Source organism: Chroicocephalus ridibundus, chromosome 11, assembly GCF_963924245.1.
Source record: "Chroicocephalus ridibundus chromosome 11, bChrRid1.1, whole genome shotgun sequence".
Lineage (NCBI taxonomy): Eukaryota > Metazoa > Chordata > Aves > Charadriiformes > Laridae > Chroicocephalus > Chroicocephalus ridibundus.
In genome coordinates this window covers 11596778-11617213 of record NC_086294.1, presented here as the reverse complement: position 1 = coordinate 11617213, position 20436 = coordinate 11596778, and the positions used below count along the sequence as shown (strand labels likewise).

The 20436-nt window shown below is 40.8% G+C and overlaps 1 protein-coding gene and 1 long non-coding RNA gene across 3 annotated transcripts in view; one reads left to right on the top strand and one right to left on the bottom strand.

Moving 5' to 3' along the window:
* KDM3B (lysine demethylase 3B) overlaps positions 1–14412 on the top strand; it is a 64231-nt gene extending 49819 nt beyond the window's left edge. The window contains exons 17-24 of one of the 2 annotated variants that reach the window (XM_063349221.1): positions 2322–2493; positions 5598–5688; positions 5774–5904; positions 9135–9254; positions 9759–9898; positions 10233–10409; positions 10948–11082; positions 13064–14412. In XM_063349221.1, coding sequence (XP_063205291.1) covers positions 2322–2493; positions 5598–5688; positions 5774–5904; positions 9135–9254; positions 9759–9898; positions 10233–10409; positions 10948–11082; positions 13064–13144 — 1047 coding nt within the window. In that variant the 3' untranslated portion in view covers positions 13145–14412. Of the gene's footprint in view, positions 1–2321; positions 2494–5597; positions 5689–5773; positions 5905–9134; positions 9255–9758; positions 9899–10232; positions 10410–10947; positions 11083–13063 lie in introns of those variants that run through there. The other variant, XR_010072933.1, reaches the window with a different exon arrangement.
* A 145-nt stretch (positions 14413–14557) lies between these two features.
* Positions 14558–20429, bottom strand: LOC134522014 (uncharacterized). Its single transcript, XR_010072934.1, has 3 exons — positions 19234–20429; positions 17401–17511; positions 14558–16790 (listed from the first exon to the last, which is right to left on the bottom strand). It is a non-coding gene; the product is annotated as an uncharacterized LOC134522014 (long non-coding RNA).
* Positions 20430–20436: the final 7 nt, after the last annotated feature.

Sequence of the window (20436 nt, the reverse complement as noted above, 5' to 3'; positions counted from 1 at the left end):
CTGTTTCTGTGGTTCCGTGGGGGTTTTTGCCTTTTTTTTTTTTTCCTGAAGTCGACAGCAGTAAAGTTAACCCCTTTTTTTGTTTTCTTAAACCTCACTTTTCTGGAGTTGAGCTGCTTTCTAGAACTTAAGGACTATGTTGTGTTATATTTGAAAACCAAGGCCATTTTTGTTATTCCCTAAGTTGAGTTTTTTCCTCCATTCATTTATGAATGAATAGTTGTCCTCACTTAGGGACTAAAATAGATACTAGTCCTGCTAGAGGCCATTGGGCAATCCAGGTGAAGCAGTGGTTAGTTACTAGAGTGTTTTTAAACAACATAACTTTGGAGTTGCTGGTCTGTAGCTCTGTAGGTATATCTGCCTAATGTGCCGATACTACTAGAACATTTTGGGACATCTGTGCTCCTCAGGGTTGTCCTGAGCTCTTCATGTGAGTAAACCCAGCACCTTCAGATCATTGTTAATGAATAGGGCACAGCTTGGAATTGATTCGAACTTGCACAGACATGTGAACTGTCATCTGAGCATAGGTAGCAGTTACTAAACCTGAGAGTTATTCAGGTGGGATAGTCCATGTGCAAGTTCACTTCATACCCTCTTTTCCTTTTCTCTAAGTCTTGTAACTCTAGAGATTGCAGGGTGGGAGGAACTGACAAGGTCTTGGCCAGTATTGGGAGGATTGTCTGGTATACCTTTTCCTAGTATTGTTAGTTTAGCAAATGCCTTAAGCATTTATAGGGAGAGGCCACTCAAATCTCAGAGTGACATGTATATACATGGTTAGCCTAAACATCTTAAAACCCCTTTTGTAAGTGAATAGCCACTTTTACGCTACCTGGTTTTGTACTAGGGTATTAACGATGATCCACGATTATGCATAAAGAATGAGTGAAAAAGTTAAAAAATCCTTACCAGAATATGAATATTTCACATGAGAAGGCTTTAGTACAAAGTCTGTTTCTAGTGGTAGTTGCATTTGTCCATAAAAAAAAGGAGAGGTGGTGGGACTCAACACCCTCTGTACTTCCACAGGCGGATTGACTTTTGCTGGCTGCCAGACCCCTATGCAGCCACTCTCTCGCCCCTCCCTTCTCAACAGGACAGGGGGAGGAAATAAGGTGGAAAAGTTGGTGGGTCAGGATAAAGACAGGGAGGTCACTTAGCGATTGCTGTCACGGACAAAACAGATTGAACTTATGAAAAAGTAATTTAATTTATTGCCAATTAAAAATAGAGTAGGATGGTGGGGAACAAAAACAAAGCTAAAATAACCTTACCTCTGCCCACACCTCCTTCTTCCTAAAGGCTCAACTTTACTTCTTCATCACTGACTCTTCTACCTCCTTGCCCCCCAGCCCAGCACAGGGGGGATGGAGAATAATGGGGGTTGTGGTCAGTTCGTAACACTTCATCTCTGCTGCTCCTTCCTCCTCACACTTCCCCCCTGCTCCAGTGTGGAGTCCTTCCCGCAGGATACCATCCTTCATGAACTGCTCCAGCACGGGCCCTCTCCAGAGGCTGCAGTCCTTCAGGAATAGACTGCTCCAGTATGGGTCCCCAACAGGCCACAGTTTCTGCCAGAAATCTTGCTCCCGCATGGGCTTCTTTGCACGAGCCGCAGTTCCAACGTGGGCTCTCCATGGGCTGCAGCTTCCTTCAGGGCATCTCCCTCTGCTGCAGTGTGGGGTCCTCCACCAGCTGCAGTAGGGATATCTGCTCCACGATGGTGCTCCACAGGCTGCAGGAGGGCAACCTCCTTCACCATGGTATCTTCCATGGGCTGCAAGGGAGTTTCTGGAGCACCTCCTACCCCTCCTTCTTCACTGACCTTGGTGCCTGCAGAGTTGTTCCTCACATTTCCCTCTCCCCTGTCTAACCCCCCTGGCAGCGGTGGAGCATTTTTTACACTTTCTTATTATCGCAGAAGTGCCACCATGTCAATTATGGGCTCAGCTTTGGCCAGCGATGCATCTCTTGGAGCCAGGTGGAACCATCTGTGTCTAGCACGGGGCAGCTCCCAGCCTCATCTCACAGAGCCCACCCCTGCTGCCAGCACCTTGCCGTGTAGACCTAGTACACTTGCCTTAGTAAGTCTAATAATACAATACTGCTTCTAAGGCAACTGCACGTGGACTGGAACTGAAGTTTGTTTTGACTCTGGTTATTTGTTTGATGCACAAAAATCAGACATGGGTGAAAATAGATTTGTGGTATTTTTTGTATGGTGGTAGCCAGGAGTCTCAGCTCTTAAGAAAGTTTGGCTGCATGTGTAAGAAATTTGGTTATGGTGGAGTAAGCATTCATCTTTGTATTCTCAGCCCGTGCTGGTATCTGGTGTCCATAAGAAGTTGAAGTCAGAGCTTTGGAAACCAGAAGCTTTCAGCCTGGAATTTGGAGATCAAGATGTAGATTTGGTGAACTGCAGGAACTGTGCCATAATTTCAGACGTGAAAGTGCGTGACTTCTGGGATGGCTTTGAGATAATATCTAGTAAGTAATATCTATGGCTGACTAGTTTAATTGAGCAGTTTGTCTTGCTACCTTCAACTCCTCCTTTTCCACCTATTTTCTCAAAAAATAATAATTAAAAAAAATATCCAAATAGCTGCCAGTCTCATGCAAAGAAGCCATTGCTCCTTAGATGTAGCGCACCCTAGAAAATACTTTACTGGTGAAGATTAAAGCAGGGCTGCCCAAGAAAATTTCATCTGTACTACAGCTTGTTGGTGTGGTAGTTTCGTGTGTCAAAAGATGATCCATTTTGTGGGAAACTACTTTTTTTTTTTTTTTTAACTTTCCTCAGTGAAATTAATCATCATTTACCATTATTAAGACAGTAAGTAAATTGACTACCCTTACTCTCTGTCCAACCTCAAGATTTATTGTAAAACTAAAGGGAACCTGCAGAGCTAAAACAGACTGAGGCTTTTGATGCTAAAACTCAGACTTGGTTGAATAAATCAACTAAGTAAACTTAACATGGCAAATCATCGTTATAGTAGATCACCTGCAAGTACAAACACAAGTTTATGTGTATTATGAATAGCAATGCTGTATGCGTACCTCATACGGTAACACATTACTTACTGCTTGAGTTCTTCTTTGGGAACACCTTCTGTCAAGCGTGGGTGTGGAAGCTAACCAGTTAAAATTCCTGGTGGTACAACTGGTCAGATTCAAGAGCTTCTTAAAAGCAGAGTGCTCTTTTTTAGATTGGATATACCTAGATCAGAGTGTTCTTATATTTACAGATGTTAGAGGTGTAATGGTTCATTGCAATGCTGCTGATTCTTAGCGTTGTATATAAAAATGTTTTCTGTATTTATTGCTTTGTGCACATAGCAGAAATGGTGAACTATTGGATGACTTAGTGGAATGTTTGTTCAACAGCAAACAAAATGATAGATTTGTAGACCAAGAATATTCCCTTCCCTAGTCATTTTCTAATCAAAGAGCTCCCAACTTTTGACTTGTTTTTATATGATTCCAGGTACAGGGTCTTGTATTTTGTACTGTTAAATTTCATACTAATTCTGTTGCTATTCAGAAATAAATAGCCTAGAAGGATATAACAGTGTGGTCTTCCTGTGTATAACGGTAAATGGTAAACTTCACAAACTCTTCACTTTTGTGCTAGGGTCATTCATGAAAATAGTAAATGTCTATGGGTCAAGTTATCTTTGAGAAATGTTACATGTAGTTTGTCTCCAGGCAGATATGCTTCTTTCAGCAAAATCAGCTGCTGACTTTCTTTTAGACAATGCCTTTACCATACTTTGTATGAGACATGTTAGTGATCTGGGTTGGAAAATCTGATCACTTCTGCTAGTTTCTTTTAAATACGTTTTATTTACTGCTTTTCAGCCATGTGCAATCCCCAGTGCAGAAGAGTATTGTTTGCTACTAGTCCAGAGATTTCACACACTAATTTATACGAAAACTGCAAATGATATGACGACTCTGACTTCTCTGCATTACATGAATTTTAGATTCCTCAAATATGTGGCTGGTTCACACACACGCACCCCACCCATGCATTTACTGAAGAGATGTAGAACAGCCACTGATTTGGAGGTGTTATTGAGATAATCCCTTAATTATTCCGTATGATACTTTATTTTCGTTAATTTTAACTTGAGCTGTTGACTTTTAATATCTTTGATTTCTAAGTGGACTTTTGGCAGATCTAACTTTTTGTTTTGATCCTTCTTAGACCTGCATTTCTTTGCTGATCAGATGTTTTCTGGGTTTTGTCCAGTTTCGTGTAATTTGTCAGATCCGTGTGTTTTTCTCCAGGTAGCTCTTCACTCTGTCCTTTGTGAACAGCCTTCCTACAAGTTTCTTCTCCTTGTTTGGAACAAAGATCCTTGATGAGTTCAAAATCTTGATAAGGGAAGTTCTGAAACATCTTTAAATTCAAGTCCTTGAGCTTTTCATTTCACTTGCCTCTCTAAAATCCGTAGCTCATCAAAATATGTTTTCTTAAAATCAGTTAGTTTGGTTTACATAGCTGCAGTTCTTAATTCCTTTTAATTTCAATAAAATAATTTTTATATTGCGAACTAAGGCTGTCTTCTGTAGCCTGTTGATATATAACACAGATGTGGTTCACAGGTCTCCAAGTCCTAGTTTTAGATACGCTTTCTCTTCTGGTGCTGTCAGCAGCTCTGCTGGGTCTGGGTAAGGTCGGTTGCTTTTTGTTTGGCTAACAATGTAAGGTAGGAAGTGGTGAAGGGTGTTACTTTCTGAGGCAGAGGGGATGTGAGGGTGTCAGACTGCAGCACACCCTGTTTTCCAACTGGTGGCTTCATGTAGAGTTGTGAAGAGTCTGGTAGAAGAGTGAACTTTGTTTCTCTCTAAATGTTAACGCTGAGTTGTCTAAGCTGCTGCACGTACCCCTCCAGATAGAGTCTCTCAGCCGTTGAAACATCTGAGGCAAAACAGCAGTTGATGTGGTCAGTGCTGTCATATTGTACATCCACTGTTGTGTACATAATGTCTTTCTGTGCTACCAGCTTTCTCTGTTACCACTCAGGACTCGCGTACAACTCTTGAAGTGGGGAACAAACGTTTGAATTCAGCACCCAGCTAATTTGAGTGCCTTCAGCAAAGAGGAATTTCAAAAACTAAAGGCTGTCTTCCTCAGTAACCTTTTAGCTTTTTTCAGTGTGGTATGCCATGGTTTCTTGCTTTATACTGAAGTTAGGGTTGATTTCAGAGCATGAACCAATAACTTTAATTTTATAAAAGCACCACTCTTGAAATGAAAGACAAAACTCCTCTAGACTTTAGTAAAAGTAGTAAGGCAGAATGCTTTGGAAAGGCTTATTTTCAAAGTTGAATACAAACTATTCTAAAACTTGGCAGCTGTGCAAAATCTGTCAGACTTCTGCTGTAGGTAATGGTATCTATATCTAATTGTTAAAGCGTTGTTTGGTCATACTATGATAAGGCTTGGAAGCCTAAACTAAAATCAGTATCCTTTTTGCTGTGCAATGTAAGAGATCTCGCTACAAAAGACTTCCAGCTTAAATAAGGTAATGGGCTGTGGTAAAAAGATGTTACATAAAGAAATCTTAATTTGTCTCTTGCAGAACGGCTCAGGTCAGATGATGGTCAGCCAATGGTACTAAAGTTAAAGGATTGGCCTCCAGGGGAGGACTTTAGAGATATGATGCCTACAAGGTCAGTAAACCTCAGTATCAATGCCTACAGGATTGCTGTAGGCACTACAGGAGGAAAACATGCCTTTGTTCTTTTTGCTCTCTAGGTTTGAGGACTTAATGGAAAATCTTCCTCTTCCTGAATATACCAAGAGGGATGGCAGACTGAATTTGGCTTCTAGGCTGCCAAGCTACTTTGTCCGTCCTGACTTGGGTCCCAAAATGTACAATGCCTATGGTATGTGGGAATAGTTTTGCAGATGTTCATTTTTGCAACTCTTTATTATACCTAGGCCATATGCAAGGCTGTGGCATTAATCAGAACTCAGTGCTTATCCTAGAGCACGCTATCATTTTTTTTAATTGGTCCTGCAATCTGTTCCTATGCTAGTCCTTTCTCTGTCAGATGTGCCCTTTTTGCCTTGTGGTTTCCAAGAGATGTACGTATGGTAAGTTAAGTTTGCAAAAAGTATTATTTAATACAAATAGTAACCATAATAGCCATACAGGGTTCATGGAGAAGTTACTATTTTTTGAGACCAGTTGATGCATTTGAGAGGAAAATTAGCCAGCTTCTGGGTGCTTCCATCTGTGCGTTCATGTTTCCAACCAGAGCTGTAATTGTCTTCATCCTTGACTAACAACACAGACCACAGACAACATGCAAGACAAAACCGTCACCATGTTCAGCTACCTGAATTGGATAGTTTTGTTCCCTTAAGACTGTAATTATGTAGTAGGTAAATAGCACAGAAATGGAGGAAGCCTTTGTCTGAACACATACCCTGCACGGGGCCATGAAGCATGAAATTTCAAATGATTGTCAATATAGCAGAGCGGCGGGGATATATGAACAAATAACGCGTGTCCTATCAACTTGCACGATTTCAGTTCCTGAATGTACTGACTTTGAGGTCATGGCTAAAAGCAGGTTTTGGAGACTTTTAATTTAAAACAAATGATTGTTAAAGCTCCAGGATAGTTTTAAATAACCAGTTGATTTGGAAGTACATACTTCTGCAATTTTAGAGTAAGATAAATAACAATTAAAGTAGTTGCTCTTTGTATATACTGAAAAATGTCAAGTGATACTGATAAGGAAAAAGTTGCAGCCATTTTGCAAAGCAAGTATGTGGAAGCAAACTTACCCTAATGTCACTTCGGTAGTTCTCTTTGAATATTGATGAGATGGGGGTTTTAAGGTTTTGCATTCCAATTATAGACACCCCTACAGTAACTACTCGCATGAGGATATGAAAGATTTTTCATTGTTTTGTCTCTTTTTTTTTTTTAAATGTTTTAGCTCAGTGGATTAGACTTAAGTCGTGAACCAACATATTGCAGTTCTGAGAAAGTGTTTGTGGGGTTATTTTAGGGTTTTTAGCAGTACGATATCACAAACAAGAGTTAAAAAAAAAGGGGGGGGGGTGTGAACTTAGGCAAATTGAGCTTATTCAGTATTTAATGGTGTTCAGTGTTCTGGTTTATGTATTACTTGACACGTAAGTTGAGTGAAGAAGGCTGTACACCAAAGAGCTTATGATGTCATCAAGCAATACACGTATGAGTGCAGCAAGAAGCCAGGTAATCGGTGATGGCGAACTTGTCTTTGTGTATTGCTGGCTGGTAGCAATGGAAGGAATGGATTGATTTTGTTGAATTTATCTTAAATGTCAAAGTTTTATTTTCCTTTGTACTAGAGTTTGTGGAGGGAGTGTTGATGGTATTTTTTTAGCATAGAATGTAACCCTCTGTTATTTGATCCTTCTTAGATGTATAGGTCTTGATCTAAAGAGAGAAAGTATTACACTTTGTTTACTTTCAAGTTAAAAGTTTCAAGAAAAAAATGTAGGTTGGTCTGTCTTCAAAAGAGTTTTGTATCTTTTTGCTCTTAGCTGCTTTGCAGACAAATTAAAGAGCGAACCTGGATATAAAAACAGTAATTCTGTCTGTGGTGCGGAAGAGTAACTTTTCTAGCTATTAAATGTATTTTGTTTGTAAATATATGGCTTTGTTTTCTGACTGTGTGGTGGCAAAGAGTTCTGAATAGCAAGGTAAAGTCTTTTACGTGCTTAGCATTTTAAAGCATTAAGAATGAAAAATTGTGACTGAGGCTTGATTCTTAACGTGATATTCCGTTACCTAAATAAAAAGACTGTTTGCAGAAGTTAACTGGGAAGAAATCTCATTCCTTTCAACAGGTTTTGTGTGTAAAGGACCCTTAAATATTGACCAATTTTTATATATAAATACCTGAACTGTTTAACATAAGACTTGCCGTTGATGTTGTATTTGTGTTTCGCAGCATATTCGGTGTGACTTAGACCACTAGCAAATAATTAAAAAAGAATGACGGTTGTTAAATTATATCCTGCTGCATCTGGCAAAGCACAGTTTTAAAGTGGAGGTCCCTTACTTGAGGGCAGTAATTAACCAATCTTTTGTGAATTTGTTTTTTGAACCTATATATTATGTTTATCCAAGTTTGTATTTCAGTTGTGCTTTCTTAAAGTTCATGTTACAAACTGTCTAAATTAGCTCCTGTTCCGGGTCTGTTAACGACAGGTACTGTGCAGTGAGTTGGGTTCCTGTCCCCAGAAGCTTGTATTTTAAATAGAAAAGAGATAAATATGATGGTGATCCTAAAATATAACCAGTAGTCTTGTGGTCATACTTATGTTAGTGTTTGGTGATACAAAGATTTTTTTAATATTTTAATCTTTTTTCCCCATGTTACTTGCTAGAGGAGATGGTAAAGCAAAAGTAGAGAGAGAGAGAGAGCTATTGAAGGGTCAGAGGAAGAGAGAAGAATGTGTTATGTGAGAAAGTGAAAGAATTAAGCAGCAAACGTTTGAAATCTTTCTCCATTACTCATAGCCACTTGAGAGGGGTAAGATCATCCAATGTACAAAGGTATAAGCAATTGAGAGTCTGCAGGTGTTTTTCCTTACTCAGTTGTAACTCCGTTGTTAATGATGAGTTGGACAGTAACTGCTGTGAATTCAACTGATCATATGAATTTTACAGCTGAGCATGTGAAAATACTGAACTGCTGGAGGGTTATGCGTGTAACAGTCCAGTGACTTGCTGCATGCGGCATGATGCTGAAGCCACTTACAGCAGTCGGGGTTTCTCTTGTACTTCCAAGCGAAGGAAAACAGTGCCAAAGAATGACTACTAACTTGTACTATGAAAGCTAAGTTTCATACTATGACTGTATAAATGACCCGCAGAGAGACAAAATTGTAAACTACGTGTTCAGGCTTTGGTTTTAAAATGCTTGTTTTGTTATCAGTAAATTTTTTACTTATGCCACACATGACATGAAAATAGCTACTTCAGCTGCCCTTTGACATTGGTTTCTGCTCTCATGGCTGTGTAAATCTAGCATTCTAGAAAGATTTTTCAGGCAGGTTATTTCTAAAAGAGCTTAAATAGAATTTGATTTTATTTTACACTCTATTATAGGCTTAATTACTGCAGAAGACAGACGAGTTGGCACCACAAACCTGCACTTGGATGTATCTGATGCTGTTAATGTCATGGTGTACGTTGGGATTCCCATTGGGGAAGGGACCCATGATGATGGTAATGTTTGAGGAAGGCTGTTTTCTGTCCATTAAAAATCAATTGTGTGTGTGAGAAAGAAGACTTGTACCTTTTATTGTTTAAGCTTGTCGTAACCCAAACATACAAGGCAGTTTGCGACATCTGCAACACATATTTAGAAGTGCAGTAATGCTTCATTGGTTCCCAACTGTGGAAGCAACAGAGTTTTGCTAGAAATTAGATACCTCCCTGAAGAAAGGAGGAGAAAAGGTGATAAGTTACTCTTTCTTCTCCTTGTATTTGAATAATTGTAGTTAGTTCAGTTTGAGTTCATGACTGAGCTTTGTCATTAGCTCTCGGTTGACACACTTCCTGAATTTTGTTAAGGTGAAGCTTGACGTGCGTAGAAAGGGTACTGTGTGATGCAGCAGTTGCAGTAGCAATGTGACTGGACTTAGTGATTCAAAATGCTTCTCCTTCTTTTATGTGTCAAAAATCAGAAGCTTTGTAATCGTATCACTTTTATGTGCATTCCCCTTTCAGAGGTTCTGAAAACAATTGATGAGGGAGATGCTGACGATGTAACAAAGCAGCGAATCCATGAAGGAAGAGAGAAACCAGGAGCATTGTGGCACATCTATGCTGCTAAGGATGCTGAAAAGATACGGGAACTTCTCCGGAAGGTATGTTGGTTACAAAGGAGGCTTGAGCCTACAGAATTCTTTGGCTAGCTTGCTTACAGCAGCTGAATGATACGAATTGCTACCAACATCAGCTGCGTAGGTATTCCGATGCTGTCTTTGAGGACATTAATAGTTATTATGTTCCCAGATTTTTCAGCCTGGTCCAGCATCTTCATAGTAATGCACATGTCACTAGTTAAGACCTAAATGAGCTTAATGAAAGTAATGTCCTACCTTGAAATAGTTTATGTTTGTTGGTGGAGAGCTTTTTGTGAGCCAGCAATATCAAGGTGCTGTATCATGGCTTCACCCCAACCCTATCTCTTGGCCCTAGGTTGGAGAAGAGCAAGGCCAAGAAAATCCCCCAGATCATGACCCCATTCATGACCAAAGTTGGTACTTGGACCAGACCTTACGTAAGCGACTCTATGATGAGTATGGTGTACAAGGCTGGGCAATAGTGCAGTTTCTTGGAGACGCTGTGTTCATTCCTGCAGGTGCTCCCCATCAGGTAAGTATGGCAACTCTAGGCTGGATTAACAAATAGAATTGAATTTGAGGCACAACAGAACTGCGATTTCAGAATAACTCTTAGTTAATATTGCTGACTTAGATTCTTTTTTCTATGTATGCAGTTCTTACAGAAACTATTTGAATTGGATCATAGTCATTATATTAGTAAAAAATACATAAATACCTGAATGACATGTACAGTACTGTGGTGGAATTAAGAAAACACTTCTGTGTAGTAAAACTTCAGCCAAGGGAACAGAATTCCAAAAAAGTGTGGAGAACAGTAGAGAACTTTCTTTAGGGAACACTAATGTATGTGGGAGAATAGGGAACGTGAGATACCACACATTTTGTTCTGGTTTTAGTGTTGGACACAATTCTGTGTGAGATCAAACAGGCTTAAGTTCCTATTTCTGTACAGTAAACGTGGAAGAACCCAACATATGTGGTGGCGTGGGGTTTTGGGGTTCTTTTTTTGGTTTTGTATGGTTCATTCGATCTTGATGTATTTATTGTTTGATATGGGGGTTTTTTAGGTCCATAATTTGTACAGCTGCATTAAAGTGGCAGAAGATTTTGTATCTCCAGAACATGTGAAGCACTGCTTCCGTCTGACCCAGGAGTTCAGGCATCTGTCTAACACTCATACAAACCATGAGGACAAACTGCAGGTAAGCATTTTATGACAGTAGCCACTAAATATATCCTGTGCTTTGCCAGCTTTGTTCAGCACTAGAAACATGTGGCCAATGATTTAAGAAAAAGTAACAACTTTCTCCAACTTCGGAGGTTCTTATTTGATAAGTATTTAAAAAATAATGAATGCACCTATGTCTGCAGTATTACGTAAACAAAAATTAGTAATAAACTTTTGAATTTCCAGAGAACTTTCCCACTAATGGACTAGTGCGTGTGTCAGTATTAATAAGTTTTTAAATGGCCGAATCCTGAATGACAGTGAAGCATAGCAGAAAAAAAAATATTAAAAAGGAGAAAGCAGTGCTTTGTTTTGAAGAGATGTTTATTTGACCAAGGACGCTTGTATTTTTTTCTTTATTGCTTAAAGGAAAACTGCTCTGAAAGTGCTTATTTAAATCCGGGATATGGTTCAGTGGTGGACTTGGCAGTGTTAGGTTTACGGTTGGACTTGATGATCTTTTCCAACCTAAACAATTCTACGATTCTAAATTAGTCTCAAACAGGAAAATTAAATGTGTTTTGGTTTGAAGAAGTGTGACTGCTTAAACTAATAATTATACACAGAACATACTATGCACTGAAGTAGTACATTATGTATAAGACAGTAAGTTCTACAGAGAGAGTACTGTAGGAGACCTTTTTTGATTTCGCCTATGTACGCTTCTGAAAAGTTAGTATCTAGTTAAATCTTGTTGCCAGCATTTTTTGTGTATTGGTAATCTCATCCATGTAAAAGGAAGGAGGGTGGAGATCCACACAATGATTGTTCTTGCAAAAGTGAGTACTCAGCATACAGCCATTCTTCAGTATGTCACCCAAGAATGTCAGAACTTACCATGTTAGTTCTCTTAAACAATTCAGTGAAAAGTTGCTATAAATTTCTATATGGATTTGCACATGACTTTAAAGAAGTAGGATCAGCTCTCATTGTGGGGATCCAGCTTCTAACACTGTACCTCTTCAGCTGTATTGATACAGATGTGGAAGTGTTTCTGTAAATAAATAGGTTGTAAATGAATAATGCTTATTATTAAAAAAAAAAAAGGAAGAAAAAAGTAACTGCTAGCAAAGTGGAACTCAGTACTCCTGTGGAAAGGATTACTGGTTGTATTTGTACCTTGCAGCCAAACTTTAGTGGTTTTCTTTGTAATTTTTCATGTAATTTTTATAGTATTTATAGAAACATTTGTCTCTACATATATTAAAAAAATACACAGAGACTAACTGTCACACATAAGTTACACAAAAGACTGAGATCACATGTACATCAGGAAAAAATGATGGTGTTTGGCAGTTAGTTGAGCAAGTGCAATTAAGCTACTCACGTAGAGGTGAAACTGTTCCATTCAGTACCTAGAAACTGAATACAAATAATTCAGATCAGAAAAATCAGCAACAAGATAGAGCTTTGTTAAATAGCTAAGTGTGGAACAGATTGCTGTGAGTAAGTACTAGTGGATTTTTCATCTCTGATCTTGCTCACCTTTCTGGAAGATGCACAAATTATAAGAATTTCTAACCTCCATACAAAGACAACAGGATGATGATTTGTTGCGTTATCTTAATTTACATAGAGTTAAACCATATGATTTTCTTGCTCCTTTTGGGTTTGATTCATGTGAATGTGTAAGTGGCTCACATCACAAGGACTTCATAGTGTACTTCCTCTTGCCTCTCACAAAAGAGACTTTATCTTAAAATAACATGAGTAAATATATGTTGTTGGGTTACCAGAAAATGAGTTAATAAATCAATGCTGGTGTCTTAAAATATTTGTCATGTAACCGTGACAGATAAAATTTGTGCTGTTGATATCCTGAAGCAGCAATAGTATATATTTTGTGTATACTTGCCAGCTATTAGGAATTCATCTGTCAAAATTGATTGCATAGGTATCTAAGGCTGTCCTTGTTAGTCTGTAGAAGTTGATTTATTTTTTTTTTCCTGTTACAGGTGAAGAACATTATCTACCATGCAGTGAAAGATGCTGTTGGCACACTGAAAGCTCATGAATCCAAACTAGCCAGATCGTAGGAATTGCTAATTCCAACTGCCCTGTGAAGTCAGCCTCTTGCTCACAGCATATACAGGGACTGCACATGACTGCCTCTGCAGGAGCGGAGGCTTCTCACTAAGAGCTGGTGTGGTCAGTATTACACACACTCTTCAGCCACTGTTTTCTACGCTGCCTCAACACTGAAGGTCTAGTGGAAGGTCGCACTGTTACACGCCGAATTCCAGATTCTAATGAAAGGTGCCATGTCCCTTTCCTGTGGCCTTTTGCAAATTGGAAGAACATGGAAACCACTTGGTGTTCCTGCATATTATGATTAGAAATGGTATAAAGAGTGTGGATGTGTTTTTTTTCCTCATGCCTAGTTAGTCTCCACGAAGTTAGAAGGAATGTGCTGGAGGTGGGTTGTCCTGCTGCAGACTTAGTTGATAGCTGCTGAAGGAGTGTGACCAACAGTAGCCCAACTGCAGAAATTTAAGCGAACTTCCCATGCGAGATACAGGCCAAGGAAAAGAATAAAGCTATTCTCTGCACTCCCCTTCTTGTAGCCGTTTCTCTATACACTGTAGAGTCGCAGAAATAAAGGGAGAACCCACTTTTTTTCCCCAGGAGACTCCAGAAATAGGAGAATTGTGTATTTAGTGAAAAACTAGGTTTGTAGTGAAACAGTTAATATTTCATGAAAGTAGATATTTTTAGTATTTTTGAAGTACCACAACTGTTCCTGGATTTTCAAGGAAAGGCGCATTACATTTAGTCTTCCTTTCAATAAAATCAAGAAGAGATTTTTAGAAAGCAGTCCAAAATAGCACAAAAACAGCCAAAGGAGAGTGAATAGAAATTGACACCCCACCTCCCTTGCCCATATTCCTCGCCCATCTCCCCCCCTCACCCTACGCCACCCTGCTTCCTCAGAAGGAGAAATAAAAAGGAGTATAAACTCTGTTCTCATGTGGAGATGTTGTACATCTCTCCCTGCACTGGTGACCGCAGGCAATAGTTCACCCAATACCAGTGCTAGCTGAAAACATCTATCCTTTCCAAAGTGAAGGAAAAGTTAACTTTCAGTGTCAACTTTGTCCAGAACTATTTTAAGTAAAATGTTCCTGCTTGATAGAACTGTATTCAGAATTTACTAATGTCAGCATTGATGCAATGGTTTTCATTGTCCGGGTACATGGGGAAATGTATCTACCTTATATCCAGCTGTACTGTAGTGCCACCTGCAGGCCTGTTAATATGTTCACGGTTATTTCATTTTTTTAAAAATAAAAGTCATTTACTGTAACAGCCTGGGCAGTTTCTTTCAGATTTGTACACTGATCTCCCTGCTTTGAGTTTGTCTCAGCTTCTCCCTCTGGTAGTTTAGGCCACCTCTTGATTTCTTGCCCTGTGTCTGACCAGAAGGTTTGGGTGTTTTATGCCTGGTGTCCTGAGTACGTGCTGGGAGCATACTGAGCTACCTGCAGATTCTTGGTTCTCAGAGATAGTTTGGGTAGAGGATCCGTCTTGTGATAAACAACATCTCTTCTACTCTGCTCCCCACATCTCACCGTCCTCTGACCAGGCTGGGTTCAGAGCTGCCCCCTCCACGGGAGATGCGGACGGGGTGGTGAAGGCTCCCTGGTTCTGATCCGGGAGCTCTGGTGGCAGCGGGTTCTGTTCGCTGACACGTGCGGTGCCGGCAGCTGCTGGGGTTGGTGACTGCACACGAGTGGTGTCCTCCCAGGCTTTGGCTGCCTCCGTAGCCTCGCAGCTGCCCTGTGAATATGGGCTAACTCAGCCCGCAGATGATGGGAAGGGTTATCCCACACCCATGAACTGCTCAACTTCACCATATTCCTATTGTGCAGAATTTCTTGTGCTCTTGTGTTGCACTCTGTGCATAGAACCCCTTCTGAATGGTTAATTATAGCTGTTTCCTTCATTTGTGTGTGTGTATCAGCAATTTCGAAGTAGAAAAAGATCAAAAGGACAAAAACTTGTCTGTGTGTAATGCAATAGCTTCGGTCATTTCCAATGCAGTGATCTACACGGTGTTCTGTATCTCATGCTGAACCTTTGTTTGGTTTGAGTCCGTCAAACACTCTTTCTGTCTCTTGAATTTTCCTTTTTTATTAGTCATAGAGTACATTCAACATAAAGCAATATTCGGCCAAAATCAGAGGAATGATTTGCACAAAAATTACAGATTAAAATAAAGGAATAGGTAGCAATCCAGCTTTTAGACCAGATTGAGGACAGGACAAATTTGTAAATTGATTGGCAAATCAGTTCTGGTAACTTATTTTTTAGTAACTTCTAGTAACTTATAAATTTGAAAACTTTTATCCTTTATCTGGATTGTACGCATCAGGAGACGGAGACTACGGCTGCTTTTGGCAAGTTTTTCTAAGTAGGTAATTCTTTTTCTATGGGGCAAAAATTTGCAGTTATGTAGATTCAGAACCTATTTGACAATTCTTGCTTGTTTTCCATCAAGAGAGGGTCTTCTTTTGATTAAAAGCTGTAATTGTCAGCTCTGAGAATTAAAATGTACCTGTTAATGTACAGCAATTTCAGAATTTCTGAAGTGGAATATTCGTGTATTGTGTATCTGCAAACACATAGGTTTTTATTAATTAATACTAATCAGATATCTATGATCTATATAATATATATATAATGTTAATATATGGATGCATATATTACATATTAGATATATATTACACTTTATATGTGTGTGTGTGTATATATAAAAAAAAAACCAGACAACTTCAGGGGTTTGTTTTCTTTCAAACGTGCTTATGTTCTCTCTGCTGTAGCGTTACACGGTCAGGGATATTTTATGGTACTTGTAATTAGACTGTGAAGCTCACGGCAAGTCTATCATGTTGATGCCGGCAGCAACTGTATTTACAGCTTCTACTACACCCTTTGACAGAGTTGCAAGATTTAGTTCTGCTTTGTTTGAAAGTATGCACCGTTCTTAGCTTAGTAATTTAACTGGGCTCCAGAGCCCTTTTTTTCCCCAAGAAGTGTTTGTCCTCTCTTCACCCCTTTGACCATTTTCGTAGCTCCGTAGCTCTTTTATTTGCCATTTCACTCCCCTGATGCATCTGCCTTCCAAGATGAACAGTTTTGGACTGTAGAATCTTTGCACAGAACCTGCTCAGTGCATCCAATTGATTGATCTTGGTAACTTTCTTGTGCCTCCTTTTTGTTCAGCTACCCCATTTTTGAGGGGAAATCATTCAAGCTACCTGCAGCTTTCAAGTTTGTTCATGCATTTCTGCGGTGAGGTAACGGTGTTCATGATTCATTTCTGAAACGTTCCTGTTGCTGCATTTCTTACTAATGCTAAGCATCGATATTTCCAGTAGTGGTGACTGCACTGTCTTCCCCGAGCAGTGGCAGCTGACCAGGGCCCGTCACACGGGTTTATACGTGGACGGTGAAGGTGCTCGCGTGGCGCGTGGGGGGATTCTCTCCAACGGGGTTGGCGAGAAGGGTCCGTCTAAGCACTCGCCCTCCGGTACCCACCACTAGTTCTGTCACACTTCATGTGGAGCTTACAGCAAAAGTAGCCAGCCGAAGTGATGATAAAATATTTTTAAGATGTACAATCAGTAGTTTTTATCACAGTGTCTTCTAGTTACAAATTTTAAGGGGCAGCGGATATGTTACCTGGAACGTAAGCAGATCAAAGAAGACATTAGAAATTTTTGAGGGAAAATAAAAACTTTCCTTGCATGTGTTAAAATTCAGTTTGCTGCCGTCATGACGTTGGTTCCACCGAATGCTGCCTTGCTGTTACTAAATGGGGCTGCACAGGATAGTGGGCGGGCACCATTTTTGACTATTGGCTTTAAGCCCTGGCTGTCTTTTAGCCAATGTCCTGTGGAACTACAGACAAGTGGAAGCTGGAATTCGGGATTATATGGCTTTTGGCCTGCCCCAGTGAGTCTGGATTTCATTCGCAATGCTGAAGCTTGGTGCGTGCTCGGCCATGCAGGGGCACGCTCAGCACAGTCGTGCCGCAGTTTCGCAGAGCCTCTGAAACGTACACAGGGCACATTCATATCTTTCAGTGTCAGATGAGGAGAAAGAAATAATGTCCCCGCTCTGAAGATTTAGCTTCTTTTCAAACCAACAACTTTTTCCTTTTCTTGATATTGATTAAAAATGTAATAGTCTGCAAGGGTTAATTTTACAACACTTAAATCTTTTATCTGTTTATAAACTGTACCCTGAGGCAACAGAACCAGGCAGCATAAACATGGGGGAAATTAAGTACTTAATTTGTTGTTCCTCTGAAAGATTCTGAGACAGCCTCTTGTGGAACCCCAGGATGTGGAATCAGAACCAGAGCAGAGGACTTCGATGTCAAGCAGAAACTTGAATTCACCTGCAATGCAAATAAGGAAGTTAAAGAAGTTACCAGGCATGGATAGTCTTTAAAATTATTGCTCCTGTGTACATATGAGTTCCCTCTCCTTCCTCCCTTCTGGCAGCCCTTTGATAGTCCTCTGAGCTTCCGCGGTTCAGAGGCTTTGGCTGAGCCGTGTGACACGCGCTAGTCACTTACTCGTGCACCAAGCGTATCTCGTGAGTGTTGCTTTGGTGCAAAAGGAGGGTGGCACTACACAGCACGTGAGTGACGCGCAGCAGGGAAGCACCCGCGGACAGTGCATCTGACGGGCGCTGGTTACTGGTAAGTGATCTTACCTTCCGATTGTCAGCTTCAGTGTTTTCCCACGCTTACCCCCTCTCTGTCCCGGATGCTTGTGGTCACTCGCCCAATGCCCCTCAGAATCCGAAATCAGCCCACAGCTGCCTTTCCTCTTAATTCTCCGCGTCTTTAAGATCCCTACTCTCACCCTTTGAAAAAGAGATGCGTGCTTCCACCGGGCATTGGAAGAATAATCAGGCAGAACTCACTTTTCTCTCCCTCATCCCCCGCGTTACAATAGCTTTTTATTTTGTCTCTCTGCCTTTATATAGACTGATACAAAAATGGTAAAGTGAGTTTCAAGAGCTACATATAACAAAATACAGCTACTTCCCCTAGGAAGGTCTCTTTTAATTAAACAGCTTTCAATCACAAAGCAAAACAGGTAAAGAAGGGAAATGTTGTCGGAATACTTTCCAATTCCAGGGCCTTACCTCCCACAACGTATTTATACTGCCAGCTTGCGCTTTTTCTGTGTTTTCCTTATCCCTTTCAGCGTTTGATACTCTTTCATTACAATCTGCACCTTTAAGCTTCAGAGAGAGGGTTCCCATTGTGTTCTTCCACTTCACCTTTCTTCCCGAGACTCTTATTTATTCTGCTAAGCTTTTCCAGAGGCACTTCGTGTTCCTGAGCCCTGATTAATTGCTGTTCCTTTTCATTACAGCAGCTTCTGCCTGAACCTCAGCTGCAGCGTGATCTCTGGATCTGACCTGGCATTGTTCTAAATGTAGCTTAGCTCAAGCTGCTCTACTCAAGGGACAGTTAGTTTCATTCCCATGCCTTATTTTTTAGGCCGTAAGAGATGGATGGATGTTTGGTCACCTATTTTAACCATTCGTAGAGCACAAATATGTCATGAGTTATTTCAGTAGTAGCATATCTGCTAGAAAAATATACAGCCTTCATTTGAAAACAATCGAATTGCTTTCCTGGGTAGGTCTTAGAAGCTTAATTACACAGCAATATACAATATTACTAATAACTAAATAAAAAGAATGATACTAATAAATCATTCTATTTTAATTTGACATGCGGCTGGCTTTTGTTCCAAAAATAGCCCTTCAGTACCAATAGTTTCTCCTTGTGGGAAGGTAAGTTAATGAATTAATTTCTCATTCTTCTTTATGATATGGAAAGAAATTGAGCTACTTATTGCTAACTGTAGATTGCTACCTTAAAATACCTTTCCTGAAGTTGCTCTAAAGCTCAACGCGCTACTTAAGAATGAGCTGCCACTTAATACGTTCACAAGATCACCTGCTCGACTAATCTTCATGTTCGTACTGTGCTGTTCTTACACCATTTATTTCCAATGCACTGTAAATCTTCATACTGCTCCCCGGCACATTAAACAGTTTAAAACACTAAGACACATTTTATTTAGGTGCCACTTACCCATGCTGCTGTCATTTAGCACGCCCACACTCTTCATACGTTGTACTTGCCAGGCCTTTGAATTTTTTCTTCTCTATTTGCATCTCTCATTCACCTGAGTATGAGCACATTGGTCAAGTACCAGAGCTGTTGCCGTGCGGGTCTCTGGTAGGAAACGTGCGGTTAGACACAGAATTATCGTGGTGAAGGTTGTGCGTGTTGCCGTTACTTGGATGTGTGAGAGCAGGTTCCTTTTATCCTATTTGTAGGTCAGTTACGCCATCAGTGGTGCAAATTGTGCAGTCCCTCATGCAATCACTTTGCACCCATTCATATCCAAAAGCAGACACTGACAAACTGTTCTTTACCGCTGGCTGTAGAGACATTTGTGTTTTCTACTCTTACACGTAATGGGAAGTTGCTAATGTTCTGTATTTTTCATCATTGCTCAGTATACCAAAGTTCATGTATTCATGAGAAAATTCTTCCCTAAGCAGCTCTTTGTTTTTGCTCTCTTTCTTTGCTCTCTTTCCTTTTCATAGAGACTATTTGGCAAGCCATGAGACTTTGCCATAGTGCCTTCCTGTGTGTGGTTGTTTTTTTTTTTCTTGGTTAGCTGAAGAACCACAATAGTTGTAGCAAATTAGAAAAAGGCTTACGTAATGGTCATCGCAGCGGGACTGGGAGATAGATGTGTGCGGGCCCTGACCCATCCCTGACTGTAACGGGGGAGGCCAAAGGGGCCACTAATTAACTCTGGTGCCGACTGAGGACGAGGACTCTCTCCGCAGCGTCCCTCGGCGGGCTGCGCTGCGGGCGGGTGAGGCGCACGCACTCCCGCCCTGCGACAAGGCCGTGTCCCCCCCGCTCGGCCTTGCCGCTGTGGTTAAGCGCTGCCCGGCCTCTCAGCTGAAGTTTCTAAGCCCGAGAGCACTGGGCGGCACTGGATTATCCTGGGAACTACAACTATCGGCCCCCATCCTCTCGTGTCGTAACCCCGACCTGCGTGAGGGCGTTCGTTTGGTTTTACATCCGCTCTGGGGTGGAACTGGGGACCGAGGGGCTTGGAAACGCTTCTGAACGGGGCTCGTCTGTTCGTCTCCAGCGTTTAATCGCTGTTGTCCTGAACTCCCTGGGGGACGTGGCTGCTGCCGCGGTCTGTCAGCCGCCCCCCGCGGCAGCCTGGTCCCCGTTCAGCCCTTTCCCTCCTCGGATTCTCTCCCG